Genomic DNA, 15,886 nt, shown 5'->3' on the forward strand with positions numbered 1-15,886 from the left:
TACCAATGTCCAAAATTCTCTTTTGTAGAGCTCCTATGAAAAGAAATGGCTCGTCTTTACATGATTGAATGAGTGTACCAACCAATTCAGAATTTGTTGCTAAGATGCAGGCATTTTCTTCATTGAGATTGACCCCTGCCATGGAAGTCACATCATTGATGTCATCTTCATCTCTAATAGGAAAAAAAGTTATATTTTTTGGGTAAGGTGTGTGTGTGTGTGTGTGTGTGTGTGAGAGAGAGAGAGAGAGAGAGAGAGAGAGAGAGAGAATGGGTTACTACAGAAAGCAAGAAAATTACAGATCTTTTCTTATAACTAATGGCATTATTTTACTTAATTCATCCAATCAAAAGAAGACTTAAAGAATAGCTATCTTTCATAATAATAATTAAAATTAACTGGCATATCTAAAGACTAGTATACATTTAATATAAGAAAAATTAATCAAGAAGGAATGTTGTTTTCTTTAGTTTATCTTTCCCTCTCTGGTAAATGAAATATACCAAGAGTGATATGGAATTATACTAAATAATCCACAAATCCATTGCAATGAAAGACAAAGAAATGAAAACAGACATCTTTGTTTTCATCCAAGATAGTTAAAAGCTCTGCAGATTTCCATAGCCCACTTCATCGTTTCATTGAGGGGCAGCAGAAACCCCTCGGGACCTGAAAGGTCTATACCCACATAAGGCTTCATAAGGCTTTTAAGAAGCTGCTTACTCAACTAGTTATTCTGAAATCAAATTTTTAAAACCAGTTTTGTTTTTCTGCTTTAAACTTCTAGGGTTCTCCATCTGTACCAACTGAAATATATCAAACCATATCCTCAAACAATTGGCTGCAAAGGCCTATATATAAAATATAAAATTACATAATATACATACATGTACAAAAGGCATAAATATAAAATGCAAAGTATGCCTGGACTCCTTGCTTTGCAACAAAAAAATTTAACAGCTGTCTGTATCTCATAGAAATGTTGCACAGCTACAGTACTAAGGTAAATAGATATATTTGAGGGTAAACTTTTCTTTTTTTCATGCTGTTTTTGTGTGGTACAGGGAATCAAACCCAGGGAACTTGTACAGCTAGACATGCACTCTACCATTGAGAGTACCCATAAAAAGAAAAAAAATACTAAAATCCTTATTAGTATCCTTTCTACCATATGTAGTAACAGGAAAGTTACTGGCAAATATCAATGGATAACATAATTTAGACAAGTAAGATTATATAAAAAGATGCTGTTTCACGTTATTGCATGGGCCAAATGTTATATCATGTAGTTTCATGTCACCAGATTTAATTATGAACCTCCTTGTGGTAACGCATTTGTGTCCAGAATGAGGGAGAGTGGGTAATTGTCAAACACTCAAGAAATGAAGCCCTGTGGTGTTCAATTTCAAAATGCAGCATGTGTAATGGTCAGGGAAAGAGAGATCCCATACACAAACATATATAAAAAAGAAGCAAGATAAATGCAAGAGTTCAAGGTGAAGCAAAAAAAGAAGAAGAAGTGTCTCTTGACTGGGAAAAAAATTAATCTCTCAAACCACCAAATGAAATGGGCATTACTAGCCAGGCACAGTGGTGCATGCCTGTAATCCCAAAGACTTGAAGACTGGGGCAGAAAGATAGCAAGTTTGAGACCAATTTAGAAAGGAAGTAAGCAACTCAGTGAGATCCTATCACAAAATAAAAAATAAAAAGGTCTAAGGTTGTGGTTCTGTGGTTAAGAGTCTCTGGGTTCAACCCTGGTACCAAAAGTGTGTATATGGGGCGGGGGTGCTTTATAGTTATTGTCAGAGATATGGAATGCTCAGAATGGCTCTAGAAATCAATTCCCCAAAACGTACATTGGAGAAAAGACAGTCTTACCAAATGATGCTGGGGAAACTGGTTAACCATACTTAGAAAAATAAAACTGGGGGCTGGGGATGTGGCTCAAGCGGTAGCGCACTCGCCTGGCATGCGTGCAGCCCAGGTTCGATCCTCAGCACCACATACAAACAAAGATGTTGTGTCCCCTGATAAATAATAAATAAAAAAAGAAAAAGAAAACTGGACCTTTATCTTTCACCCTGCACAAAAATCAAATCAAAATTAATCAAAGACCTCAGAATTAGACCAGAAACTATGCAACTTCTACAAGAAAATGTAGGGTCAATACTCCAGCATATAGGCCTGGGCAACAACTTTCTTAATAGGACCTCCAAAGCTCAGGATATAATGCCAAGAGTTAATAAGTGGGATGGCATCAAATTTAAAAGTTTCAAAGGAAACAACTAGGAATGTGAAAAGAGAACCCACAGAATGGGAGAAATTCTTTGCTAGCTACTCTTTTGACAGAGGATTAATCTCTAGAATATACAAAGAACTCAAAAACTTCACACTAAAAAACCAAATAACCAATTAATAAATGGGCAAATGAATTAAATAGATACATCTCAAAAGAAGCAATACAAATGGCCAAGAAATAGATTTTTTTAAAATGTTCAACATCATTAGCAACTAAACAAATTCAAATCAAAACTACACTGAGCCAGGAGGATTCTCGAGTTCAAAGCCAGCCTCAGCAATTTAGTGAAGCATTTACCACCCCAGCAAGACCCTGTCTCTAAATAAAATACAAAAAAGGGTTGGGGATGTGGCTCAGTGATTGAGCACCCCTCAGTTCAATCTTCAGTACCAAAAAAACTACACTGAGGGTGCTGAGATTGTGGCTCAGCGTTAGAGTGCTCACCTAGCATGTGTGAGGCACTGGGTTCCATCCTCAGCACCACATAAATATAAAGACATTATGTCTACCTATAACTAAAAAAAAAAAAAAAAAACTATACTGAGTTTCATCTCACACCAGTCAGAACGGCAGTCATCAAGAATACAAATAATAATAAATGCTGAAGAGATGTGGAGATAAAGGAACACTTTTATACTGTGGAAATCAGTATGGATGTTTCTCAAAAGATTAGGCATGAACTACCACATGACCCACTTTTTGGTATTTATCCTAAAGAATTAGTCACCATACTATAGTGATACATGTATACCCATGTTTGTACCAGCACAATTCACAACAGCTAAACTATGGAACCAAACAAGGTGTCCATCAACAGGTGAATGGACAAAGAAAATGTGGTATATATACACAATGGAGTTTTATTCAGTCATAAAGAAAAATGAAATTGGGTTATTTTCAGGAAAATGTTTGGCACTAAAGATTATCATGTTAAGTGAAATAAGCCAAACTCAGAAGGTCAATGATCCTTACGTTTTCTCTGGTATGAGAAACTAGAGAGGAAAAAGGGGAAAAAAGTGATCTCATAAAAATTAAAGAGAGATCTTCAGTAGAAAGGAACCAAGGGATGGGAGGTAAGGAGGGAGGGGAGAAGTGCTGCGGAGTGACAGTGGCCAAATTACACTGTTATACAGTGTCCAAGTACTACTACATAACAACAAATCCCATCATTATGTACAATTACAGAACATGAATAAAAAATAAGAAAAAAAAGAATCAACTTCCCACTTGTGTAAATCAAGTAGCATATTCTGATTTAAACATCTAAAGATTTAAATATATGAAGTGTAATAATAGTAGAAATCATAAACTTAAAGATGGCCCAAAATCTGAGTAAAGCATTATTTTAAAAGGCCTGAGAGGAGGGGTAGAGCACTTGCCTAGCAGACATGAAGTTCTGGTTTTGAAGCCCAGCACTATACCATAGAGTGACTACAGAGAACAATAAAGTGTGGTATATTTCAACAGAGCTGAAGGAAGCCAGGTGTAGTGATGCACTCCTGTAATCCCAGCGGCTTGGGAGGCTGAAGAAGGAGGATCACGAGTTCAAAGCCAGCCTCAGCAACTTAGCAAGGCCCTAAGCAACCCAGCAAGACCCTGTCTCTAAATAAAATTTTTTTAAAAAGGCTGGGAGCCGGGCATGGTGGTACACACCTGTAATCCCAGTGGCTCAGGAGGCTGAAGCAGGAGGTTTGTGAGTTCAAAGCCAGCCTCAGCAAAAAGAAGGTGCTAAGCAACTCAGTGGGACCCTGTCTCTAAATAAAATACAAAATAGGGCTGGGTTTGTGGCTCAGTGGTTAAGCACCCTGGGTTCAATCCCCAGTACAAAGAAAGAAGAAAAAAAAAAGCACTAAAGGAAAGGATTTGGAATGTTTTCACTATAAAGAAATGATAAGTATATGAGGAAACAGAAAATATTGCCCTGATATGAGGACTGCACGATGTATACCCGTATTAAAATATAATATGGCACTCCATACACATGTACAATTATTAGCAATTAATTTTTTTTGGGAAAAAACTAAGAATACATTAGGAAAAGTCAATTCACTTCAAAATAGAGTCCTAACCAGTCACTTAACATTTCTGGAACTCAGTTTCCTCCTCTGTAAAATGTAAAATAAATGACTTAGATTAGCTACTTTGTGAAGTCCCTCTGGGAAACTCAGAAGAATGAGGCAGCTGTATTTGGACTGATAAAGAGTGAAGAGAATGCACCTTAAATACATAGATGCTCATCTGAATATTAACCTAGAAGATATGTGAGAAATTCTCCTCCAGAGATAGAAATGGACATGTGAGACAGGAAAAAAAGTTTTCCATCTTTTTAAAGGTGTACTATAATACGTGATTTATCCAATCAGAATGAGTAGTTTAATGTTTTAAAAACACACATTTAATTGACCCAGCTATCCCAGTCCTTGGTCTATACCCAAAGGACTTAAGAACAGCATACTGCAGGGACACCGCAACATCAATGTCCACAGCAGCACAATTCACAAATAGTCAAACTATAAAACCAACCTAGATGCCCTTCAATAGATGAATGGATAAAGAACTGTGGTATATATACACAATGGAATATTATTCAGCAATAAAAGAGAATAAAATTTTGGCATCTGCAGGTAAATGGATGGAGTTAAAGCATATCATACTAAGCGAAGTAAGCCAATCCCCGCAAACCAAAGCCAAATGTTTTCTCTGATAAGTAGATGCTAATCCATAATGGGGAGGGGGAATGAATCGAGTAACTCTGAATGGGGCAAAGGTGGAGGAGGGGCGTGGGGATTGGAAAGACAGTGGAATGAGATGGTCATCATTATCTTAGGTACATGTATGATTGCACAAATGATGTGACCCTACTTTGGGTACAACCAGAAGTCAAAATTTGTGCTCCATTTGTGTATAATGAATCAAAGAGCATTCTGCTGTCATGTATAACTGATTAGAACAAATAAATTAATTAAAATAAAAAATAAATAAAATAAAAATTTAAAAAACTAAAGACAGAAAATAAGATGAAACTTACACATATAAGCTCATTTCTTCCTTAAAAGTAAACCTGAAGTTATTGAAGGTAATTCCATATGACCTGTACACACATACACTCAAGACTGTTTATAAGCCAGGCAGGGTGGCCCAGACCTGTAATCCCAGCAGCTCAGGAGGCTGAGGCTGAGGCAGGAGGCTCTCAGGTTCAAAGCTAGCCTCGGCAACTCAGGCCTGTCTCAAAATAAAAAGTAAAAAAAGGGCTAGGGATGTGGCTCAGTGGTTAAGCATTCTTGTGTTCAATTCCTGGTACAAAAAAAAAAAAAAAAGACTGTTATAATCCTAGATGTGTGCCAGTACATAAGCTCCTGTAAACTGCATCTTGTTTCTCTAGCAGGGTTCCCACAAAACTCCTGAAATCTCACACACAGGTTAGAATGAACAGTACCAGGTCAAGCACAGTAATGAACTGAACAGGATTGCACGAGGAGAAAGTCCCTTGTCTTTCAGAATCCACTAGCCTCTGCCTCCAAATAAGCAAGGAATAACTGCCCAATACGATTTGTTCTTCCCTGTCATCTCTCCTTCTATCTGGCCCCAAGCTGAACATAGTTCCCTCCAGTACAGCTGCCAGTTGCCATGGTTACAGATGACAGCAGGAGCAGAAAAGGACCCCTACTGAAGAAATAAGAAAAGGTGCCACAATAAACAGCACCCAAATCCCAAGCTGTTTAAAAATTCCCTGGAGGAAAGGAGGCTGACTGAAGGAAAGCAAAGACAACACTGTTCCAACAGCATTATTGGTAAAGTCAGGACAGGAGAGGACAGTAATCAAGACCATGTTTAGGATTCTAATATGTTCTGATTTAATTTTTAAGAAGAAAAAAATGAGAATCACTGAACCAATTCTTGAAAAGTTTAATGCAGTGCCTTCTGATAAAAGTACTGGACAATCTTGTTTTAGAAGATACTCAGAAAAGGAAACTTAATAGTGACTGCCTTAGCAGAAAAAACTTTCAACTCAAGATTCTGTGGAGTGGAATACAGTACTAGGAAAAAAAAAAAATCACTCATTTCTCATGTATTCTTGCTTTGGAAGCTTAATTAATTATTTTTGCTTTTGATAAAGTCACACTGTTCATGCCTGCCTTCTTAAATCTCCTCTTAGGATCTGCAATAGCACTAGACTATCTGAAGAAGAATGAATCACATTCCTTTTCTGTTCAAAACAACCTTTCATGACCCCATGGTGTCAGCCTGACATTGGAGGCCTTTCAGGTAGTGATCCCAGCATTTTTCCTCCTTCACACTATTTGCTATCAATAGCTCTTACTGATTCCACATCTGCTCAGGATATTCCTTTCCTGTGCTGATCCTGCAGTTCACCTTGCTTCCTTTCTTTCAGCTATCAAAGCCTTATCTACATACCAAACTCCTTCAAATGCCTATTTTAGAAATTCCAGCCTAATTTATTTTCAGAATTTTAAATCATTTCCCCCAACTGCTACAACTTGGAACATCTGAGAGTGTATTCTCATCTGTTATGGTAGGTCTTTCAATGACTTAATCTAATAGTCAATGTGTTTGCCTTAAATGCCAACACAACTAACTTTATTGATCATACCGATCATTTATCATTCCTAACAGAGTGATATATAAATTGCATTTAAATATGTAAGGAACTTCTATGTGCTCAAAACAATGTGCTGGTTTGTTGATTACTATGTACTAAGTAGTAGAGAACAATAGGCAAAAATGAAGATTTTGAATCAAACTGACTAGCTTGAAAACCTGACTTCTGTCACTTACTATCTATGGAAAACAAAGCAATTAACCTCTCTAAAACTCATCTTCAGTAACATGATAATAATAATAGCCCCTACACTTAGCCTGAGAATTAATGAAGCAATTCATGTTATACCAAAAAGGAATTACAGATGCTTTTCCACTTATGATGGAGTTATGTACCAACAAGGCCACAGTAAGTTGAAAGTACATATAATACATCTAACCTATTGAACACCATAGTTTAGCCAAGGTCACCTTAAATATGCTAAGAATACTAACATTAACTGACAGTTGAGCAAAATTATCTAACACAAAGACTGTTTTTCAATAAAGTACTAAATAATACATGTAATTTATCAAATATCTATATCCAAAACATGCCCAAAAGTCATAACAAAGTATCAGCTGTTTACCCTCATGATTTCATGGGTAACTAGGAGCTGGGGCTGGTAGCCACTGCCAACCATTACAGAGTATCTATCATACTGCATGTTGCCAGCCAGGGAAAAGATCAAAATTCAAAAGATAAAGTATGGTATCTACTGAATGCATATTATTTTCACCATTCTAAGTTTGCAAAATTATAAGTTGAACCAAAAATAAGTCAAGGACCATCTGTACTTTAACATATAAAAAGCTCCTATAAGTAACTAAGGAAAAGATCAAGGAACCAACAGAAAAATGGATGAAGCATATGAATCTTCAGTTAACAGAAAATAAAAATGACTCAAGATATTCTAACCCATTTGTAACAGAAATATGGAATATAATTTTTCACCTGTGGGACTAGCAAAGTGTTTTTTAAAGTTTATCAGAACACATGAAAAAGTGCTACTTTAAGCTTTGCTGTTGAGAATAATTTGGTAATATAATCTCCAAGAAGGTCCATTTGGAAGTATCTGAGAGTTTAAAATGAACAAACCACTCTTCCTAGAAATTATGTGAAATAACAGTCACTGCAGCTTTGTTTCCCAAGCACCATCCATAATTACTAAGCTTTGTTGAAAATATCAAATCACAATGAACATGTACTAATAATATCAGGAAAACTCCAAGATTATTAACTGGTAGAAATCAAAACAGAAAATATGTATTATTGTATATTAGCATTTGTGCTGAAAAAAAAACAATACAAATGGCACATTTATAATGTACCATCAATAAAGTACACTCCACCAAAAAAAAAAAAAAAGATGGTGATGATGATGATAAAAACCATATATAGATAAACAAGAAACTGGTAACAAGTTCTAGACTGACTCTAGGCTGGCACCTTGGGTAGCAGAGAAAAGAGAAGTGATTCTTATTTTTCCCACTATTGTACTTTTCGTGTTCATGCAGAAGTGTGTTAATGCTTTATACTTTACCTAATCAAACAGACAATTTATTTTTTAGATACGAACAAGCAAGCTGGACAGGGCTGTGCATGCCTATAATCCCAGTTACTCAAGAGGATGGGGCAGGAAGAGCCTAAGAGTTCGAAAGCAGCCTGAACAACAACATAACAAGATTCCACCTCAAAAAAACAAAATAAAACAACAACAACAAAACAATTTTATCTCAAGATGACCAAGTTCTTTCCTTACATTACTGATTCCTTCGAAGTCTGCCTTCAATATTCTTTTGCACCTCTCTTGGCTATGGCCTCTCTAGCTGACCACAGTATGTCTATAAACTCACACAATACCTTTTTTCCTTCTATGCATTTTCTAAAGTCATTTTCCTTATGGGAAGTCCCTTTGTATTTCTTCTTATTAACTAAAAGGTAGCACACAGTATTCTACAGTATATCTTAGACTTTAAGTGGTTCCAGGAAGCACCTAGCAGACATATTTAAAATGCAGGTCTCATAGCCAAGCACACCTACACAGCATTCACGATTCTCATTCAGTTAGGTCCTATAATGGAGACCAGAAATCTGTCATTTTTTAACAAGCACACTTACATGATGATAACACAAATGGTCCGGTCTGTGGACCACACTTGAAAAACTACTAACCTACCACGTAATTTTCAATGAAAACCACACTAGAAGCTAAACTAGGAAACTAAAGAATATTACTTACTTACTGAAAAATGACAAATTCTATTATACATTAACATATGGAATATTTTCATGAAAACTAATACCAAAATAAAATAAAAAAATTAGTAAGCTGGGTGTGGTGGTGCATGCCTGCAATCCAGGGACTCAGGTGGCTGAAGCAGAAGGATTGAAAGTTCAAAACCAGCCTCAGCAACTTAGCGAGGCCCTAAGCAACTTAGCAAGACCCCATTTCAAAATAAAAAGGGTTGGGGATATGGTTCACTGGTTAAAGACCACTGGGTTCAATCCCTGGTACTAAAATAATAATAATAATGATGAAAATAATAATATTAACAGTGGCACTGTGTTCTATTTTTGCAAATCTCTTTAAAAAACCACTCGCCATCATGCACTTTGAATAAGTCTTTTACCCATGCACGGTTTTATAACATCACACATAGGTAATTTGGAAAAGACTGGTTCACTGAGGTATTCACATCTTCCAAATTTAGACACATACATAATTCAAAAACCACATGTTAATATTTTGAGCAATCAGAAAAGATAAGTATTGAAAAATCTGTCAACTTCATGGTAGGGAAAATAAATTTTTCAAAAATTTTTTTCTCAAACTTTATCATTGGCCTAAATAAATTAAATAAGTCGATCTCCCCCACCCCCCAGAAATGATAGGCTCAATTCTTTTATTTTCATAAAAATAACAAATTTCCAAATCTAAATAATCTGTCAGTTGTTCTTTCAAGTAAAAAATAGTGTTCTATGGGGGAAAAAAATCAGTTCAGCTCACAACTCAAACAGGAGCATAAGAACTTGTCTTGAGACAATTGTATTCTGACACAAAGCAGAAGAGCTTCTGTCACATAGAATAGGAAACAGGCATGTCCTCAAGGGTTCAGAGTTAATAAAATAATAACTTGTGCTATCTCATTAAGAACACCCAAAAATTTATTTTTCCTTTGCTTTTTGTTTATTACAGTGTATAAAAGGAAATAATAAGTGGCCACTTAGGGGCTGGGGTTGTAGCTCAGTGGTAGAGCGCTTGCCTTGTACGCTTGAGTCCCTGGGTTCAAGCCTCAGCACCACATAAAAATAAATAAATAAAAATAAAGATATTTAAAAAAAAGAGGAATAGGTATTTTTTAAAAAAATAAATACATAAGTGGCCGCTTAGTGTGATTTGGTACCACTGCCTGGTTCTGTGCTGAGGTACCAAGAGTTTCACCACACGGCTTTTCAATCATCCATGCTGATAACACTCTGAAAAGGGTAAATAACATTATGACAGTAATACACGAAAAGTCTCCTGTTAAGAGTCTCAGTTTTTAAATTATTTTCTGTAGACCACATTTCGAGACTGACTGGTCTGTATATTCGTAGTTAGAAGAACTATAATGAACATCAGTAATACTATAAAGGTTTTCAAAATACAGATTTCTCCCATATTTAGTCTCCAGATATTTCATTCTGGATGGACCCAGAATGCAAACTTTTAACAAGTTTCCTAGATAACTCTAAAATTGTTGATATATATTATAATAGCAAATATTTACTTATAAATAATTTCAGAAGTATCTATCAGACCTTTCCTATATTTATATTTATATTTAGGTTATTAATCTTAAGAAATTGAATATGAATCACACTGCAGCATTATCACTGTCCCTTGGCTTTGATCGTTCTTGTGAAGGCCAATAATCAATAAAGTCAGGCCCTTCCTTACTGCACAAGTTAACTTTAGCATCTGTTTTATGGTGTACATACCTCCAAGCTCTTTCTTCTCAGTTCATTCTGCACATAAGTACAAAGACAATTTATCCTGAAATCATTTTTCTATGACAAAATGTGAATAAAACTTCAAAAGATTTCATAATCTAATCTCCAATTCTTCATTTAAGGCTCTTAGTCCTCATTGGCAAAGAGAGGTAATTTATTGTAGAGTTGTCGCAATGAAGTGTTTGGAATTTCAAACTAGTTAGTTACAAAGTAGTTTGTAAACCAGGAATTGCCATATAAATAAAATTTTTATGATTGTCTTTTTAAAAAGTAAAAAAAAAATAATAATAATAATTCCCCTGTATAAAATATTCAGGAACCTAATTTCCATCAAAAGCTAGCACAGGATCATATTAAACTGTTAAAATGCCTTCACTACAAGAAAAATTAAATTTATTATTCATCTATAAGTATTTTATTATATATGTCTAAAACACAGACTAAAAAAAACTATGAAGCATTACCACATCGAAAAAATTGATATTCCAAGGTGTGGTAATGCATGCCTATAATCCCAGCAACTCCGGAGACTAAGGCACCAAAATTACAAGTTCAAGACTAGCCTCTGCAATTTAGCAAGACTTTGAGCAACTTAGTGAACTCCCATCTCAAAATAAAAAAGGACCAGGAATGTAGTTCAGTGATTTTGCATCCCTGGGTTCAATTCCCAGGAATAAAGGAGAGAGAAAGAGAAAGAGGGAAAGAAAGTCCTTACCATCACAAAATATCCACTCAGTTTAAATAGGGATAATTAAACAAACTTGAAGAGGTGCTATAATACGGTCATTTCTGATTCTGTCAGAAGTATGACAGTTAAAACATGAATCTCTGGCACCATCTGGTGTTTAAGCATCATACAGCTTCCAATATTCATCAAAGCTATAAAGACGAGCTAATTAGGAAACAGGGTTTCCCAGGGGAAAAAGTCACAAATCAACAACAAAAACAAAAATTTAAGTTAACCACATAGTTTTTTTGGGGAAAAAAACAGGCAGACATCAATCTATGATTAAATTTCATCCAGTTCAATCAAGACAAGGTCTAATGTCATATACTTCCCCTTCTTATTTAATAAAAATCAATATTAATAGTCTATTTTTTGTTTCATTTTAACAATAACTGAATAAAAGTGATATTAAGTATCCAGGAAAGCAAATTTAAATTAAGAGAACACTATGAGCTCTCTGTCTCTGCTTTCTGGCTGCCATGAGGGGAGTAGCTTCCCTCTGCCATCTCCCATGTTTTGCCTCATCTTGGGCTCAGAGCAATAGAATCTGCTGTATATGGACTTAGATCTCTAAAATTGGTTCATTTTGCCAAGAATAAAAGCAAAGAGATATTTCTTCCATGACACCACAAACATTCATCTATTTAGGAAATCAAACCCAGAGCCTTACATATGCTAGGCAAACACTCTACCACTGATCTATACCCAAGCTGAAAAACTTTCTCCTTTTTTGTTTGTTTTTGTTTTTTGATACTTGGGGATCTAACCCAGGGGTACTTTCCCACTGAGGCACATACCCATGCTTTTTTATTTTATATTTTGAGACAGGGTCTTACAAAGTTGCTGAAGTTCTCACTAAGTTGCTAAGGCTGACTTGAACTTGCAATCCTCCTGCCTCAACTTCCCAACTCCCTAGTATTACAGGTGTATACCACGGTGTCCCGCAATATATGAACTTTCTTATAATCTTTTAAAATAAAGGATATTCTAAATTAAATTATGTCATATAATATTCTGCTCCCCCCCAAAGACAACAATATGAGAAGGTGTGCATAAAACCACATATAACTCAAATTAATAGAAAGTATAGTATTAGAATGAAAAGTACAACTTAGTGCAAAAAAAATACCCAGAAATAGCTAGGATTATAAACAGTCTTGTTCTTTTCAAAATTCACTATTTCAACAAATATTTGAAAGTTTAATATGAATCAGGCATTGTTCTAAACACTAGGTATATCAACAATAATAAACAACTGTTATAGTAAACTTTCATAGAGAATAAAAAGGGGTGGAAAATATACAGAAGGGTAATGAATAAACTAATAATTTAGATAAGTGTCTCAAGACAAGCAAATGTGACTGAGGAAGCAACTTCACATTGTTTGGTCAGGCAAAGCCTCCCTAAGGAGGTAAATGTGAAACAAAGGTCCACACCATCATATGCAGACTAGAGGACAGAAGGCAGCACATTCCAACATGTGCAAATGTACAGTGGAACCATGACTGCAACAGGAGTTTGAGGAAAAGGAGATACTAGGGGAAAAAACTGAGCAAATTTAATTGTTATATGGTGTGCATGTACAAGAAAGTATCAACAAACTCCATTATTATACACAATTATAATGTAAAAAAAAAACATGCCCATGTGTACACATACCCAGGAAATCCTGGGTTGCTACACAATAAAATATAATCCTTATAACAACTAGACTACTTTCCAGTTTTCTAGTTTTTTCCTGAATATAAGAAATAAAATTCTATCTTGTAGATGTTTTCACTTTTCTGTTATTATAACCTTTCTAAGTTTTAACAAATATGTATAACCATGTTCCTAAGTGGGAATCTTCTACAATAAAGTCAATTCTCTCCCCCATCCCAATGAAGCTAATCACAAAAATCTCAATACAAAAATTTCTTGGAAATGCCATGCTGATGCTAAAATATACACACAAGAGAAAAACAGCATGTAAAATCAGTATACGTTTGATACAAAAAAAAAAAGAGAATGCACACTATTAGATAAAAAAATAATGATCTTATAATAATTGAAAATACATTAACATAATAATAAAACATCCAATTTACATGAAATATGCACTTATATAAATGGGAATTTACTATAAGATGAAAGTGGCATTTCAAATTCGAAAGGTAATGAACTCTTCAGTAACAACTCTTGAGACAGCAATCAAGTTGGGAAAAAGTAAATCTCAAGATTTATTGACGAAATAAGAGTAAATGTACATATGTGAAGGAAGTCTCTACGGGTGTGTGTGTATATATATACGTATATGTATACATGTGCACGTGCACACGCTGCACGCACGCGCGCACATACACACACATCTTGGAAAAAACACAGCAGTACATCTTTATGAGCTCATGATAGGGAAGGATTTCTTAGAATTCAAAAGCTATAAAGGAAGAGACTGCTAAACCTAATAATGTGATTTTAAAATTCCCTATACCAAAGACAATAAAATTCAAGTTACGAGTTAAACAAGATTAGAAGAAAAATACTTATAACATATACAACAAAGAATTACTGTCCACTATATATACATAGGTCTAGAAAGCAATAATCACTCAACAGATAAATAAGCAAAAATAATAAGCTAGAAATCTCCCAGAGAAAATACTAATGGTGACACTTTTGCTGCAGGCACTGAGTGGACTAGATTTACTGAGGAGCAATTACACAGCATTATAACTAGACAAGCATAACACATTTTCATTCCATTGTTGGGTTCACAGAAACTGTCAAATAAAAAAAAAAAAGTGTCAGGAAAAACAAGCAATGAGTACACCCTAAAGAAAGAATTGCCTTACGGGCAATGCCTGTGGCTAGCACGAATTCCTGGGTCTCTGCTACAGTGGGAAAAAGTATCTGAGATTCCTGAGCCAGAACAGGGCTAATGTGGTTCCAAGTCATCCCTGGTTCCTATCAGAAATACTCAAAAATCCTCAATGAAGTAAAGAAAACTCAATTTAGGTCCTCAGGTTAAATCTGATTTACCCATCGGATCAACTACAGTTTTCACTTCTAAATATCCTACTTAGTTCTTCTTCAAATCTTTGTATTCATTTTAATAAGATAAATCATTGCCTTCTTATCTTTTATTCCGCATTTTATTTTTTAATATTTCATAGTAGTTTTAACATTCAACATTTGGTCATCAAATGACTGAAGTCATTGGAATTCCAAGTGAGTTAATGTTTCCCTGTAATTTGATAAGGGTGACTTTTCCCTGAACATTTATCTTTGAATGTGAACACATACACATACATAATACCAAAGAAAACTGGAATGAGATCTTTAAAGTGTGAACAGCCCCCCAAAAGTCAATCCATAATTCTAATTTTATTCTTGACATTAGTGTCTTCATAAATAACTTCAAATAATCTTAAAAACCATTCAAAATAATAACTTGAGGCCACTGGAAAACGATTTTTAAAAACCCTACATTTCAATTACCAAAAATATTACTTACAAGGTACCTAGAAATAAAGATGACAGATATATGCAACAAAATGTGCATAAATGGAGACATAAATCATGTTCACAGACACAGGCTCAAAATTATCAAGAAATCACCTGGAGCACAATGGACCTATGGACTCAAGGCATGCCAATTCAAATCTCAAAGATATTTTTGAGGTTCTTAAAGTTTATAAGGAATACCAAAAATCCAAGTAAGCCAAGGAAATCCAGAGAGGATGGAGGAGGTATGGAAATAGAGGCAGGAAATGAAATAAAGGAGAAGTAGGCAAAGAATGTGCCTTATCAGATACAAAAGTTATTTTTGGAATTATAGTAAATTAAACAGTGTGCTATAGGAAATTTAAGTATCTAAAATGATAGCCCAGAAAAGACTGCTGCGTATATGACAATGGAGATTGTATTATAGGTCATTGAGGAAGGATGGACTCTTCAACAATGCAACCAGAACTAAGATCGCTAATCCACACCATATGAAAAGAACAAAATAAACTCCTGATGTTGACATAAATTTTTAAATATAAAAAATACAATTTCAGGGGCTAGGGCTAGGGCTGGGGCTCAGCGGTAGAGCGCTCGCCTAGCATGTACGAGGCGCTGAGTTCGAGCCTCAGCACCACATAAAAATAAATTAATAAAATAAAGATATTGTGTCCAACTGTAACTAAAAAAAAAAAAAAAAAAAATTAAAAAAAAGTACAACTTCAAGAGATGGGAATGTAGTTGTGGGCTCGACTAGAGTGCTTACCTAGCATGTACT

General features: G+C 35.1%; 1 protein-coding gene across 2 annotated transcripts in view; it reads right to left on the minus strand.

Moving 5' to 3' along the window:
* Positions 1-15,886, minus strand: part of Taf4b (TATA-box binding protein associated factor 4b) — a 134,850-nt gene that overhangs the window by 69,564 nt on the left and 49,400 nt on the right. For both annotated transcript variants that reach the window (XM_046433407.2, XM_046433398.2), the window contains exon 10: positions 4-173. In XM_046433407.2, coding sequence (XP_046289363.1) covers positions 4-173 — 170 coding nt within the window. The remainder of the gene's footprint in view (positions 1-3; positions 174-15,886) is intronic.

This window comes from Marmota monax, unplaced genomic scaffold, assembly GCF_021218885.2.
Source record: "Marmota monax isolate L192 unplaced genomic scaffold, Marmota_monax_Labrador192_F-V1.1 WCK01_AAM20220418_F8-fsc00126, whole genome shotgun sequence".
In the NCBI taxonomy this organism is placed as follows: Eukaryota; Metazoa; Chordata; class Mammalia; order Rodentia; family Sciuridae; genus Marmota; species Marmota monax.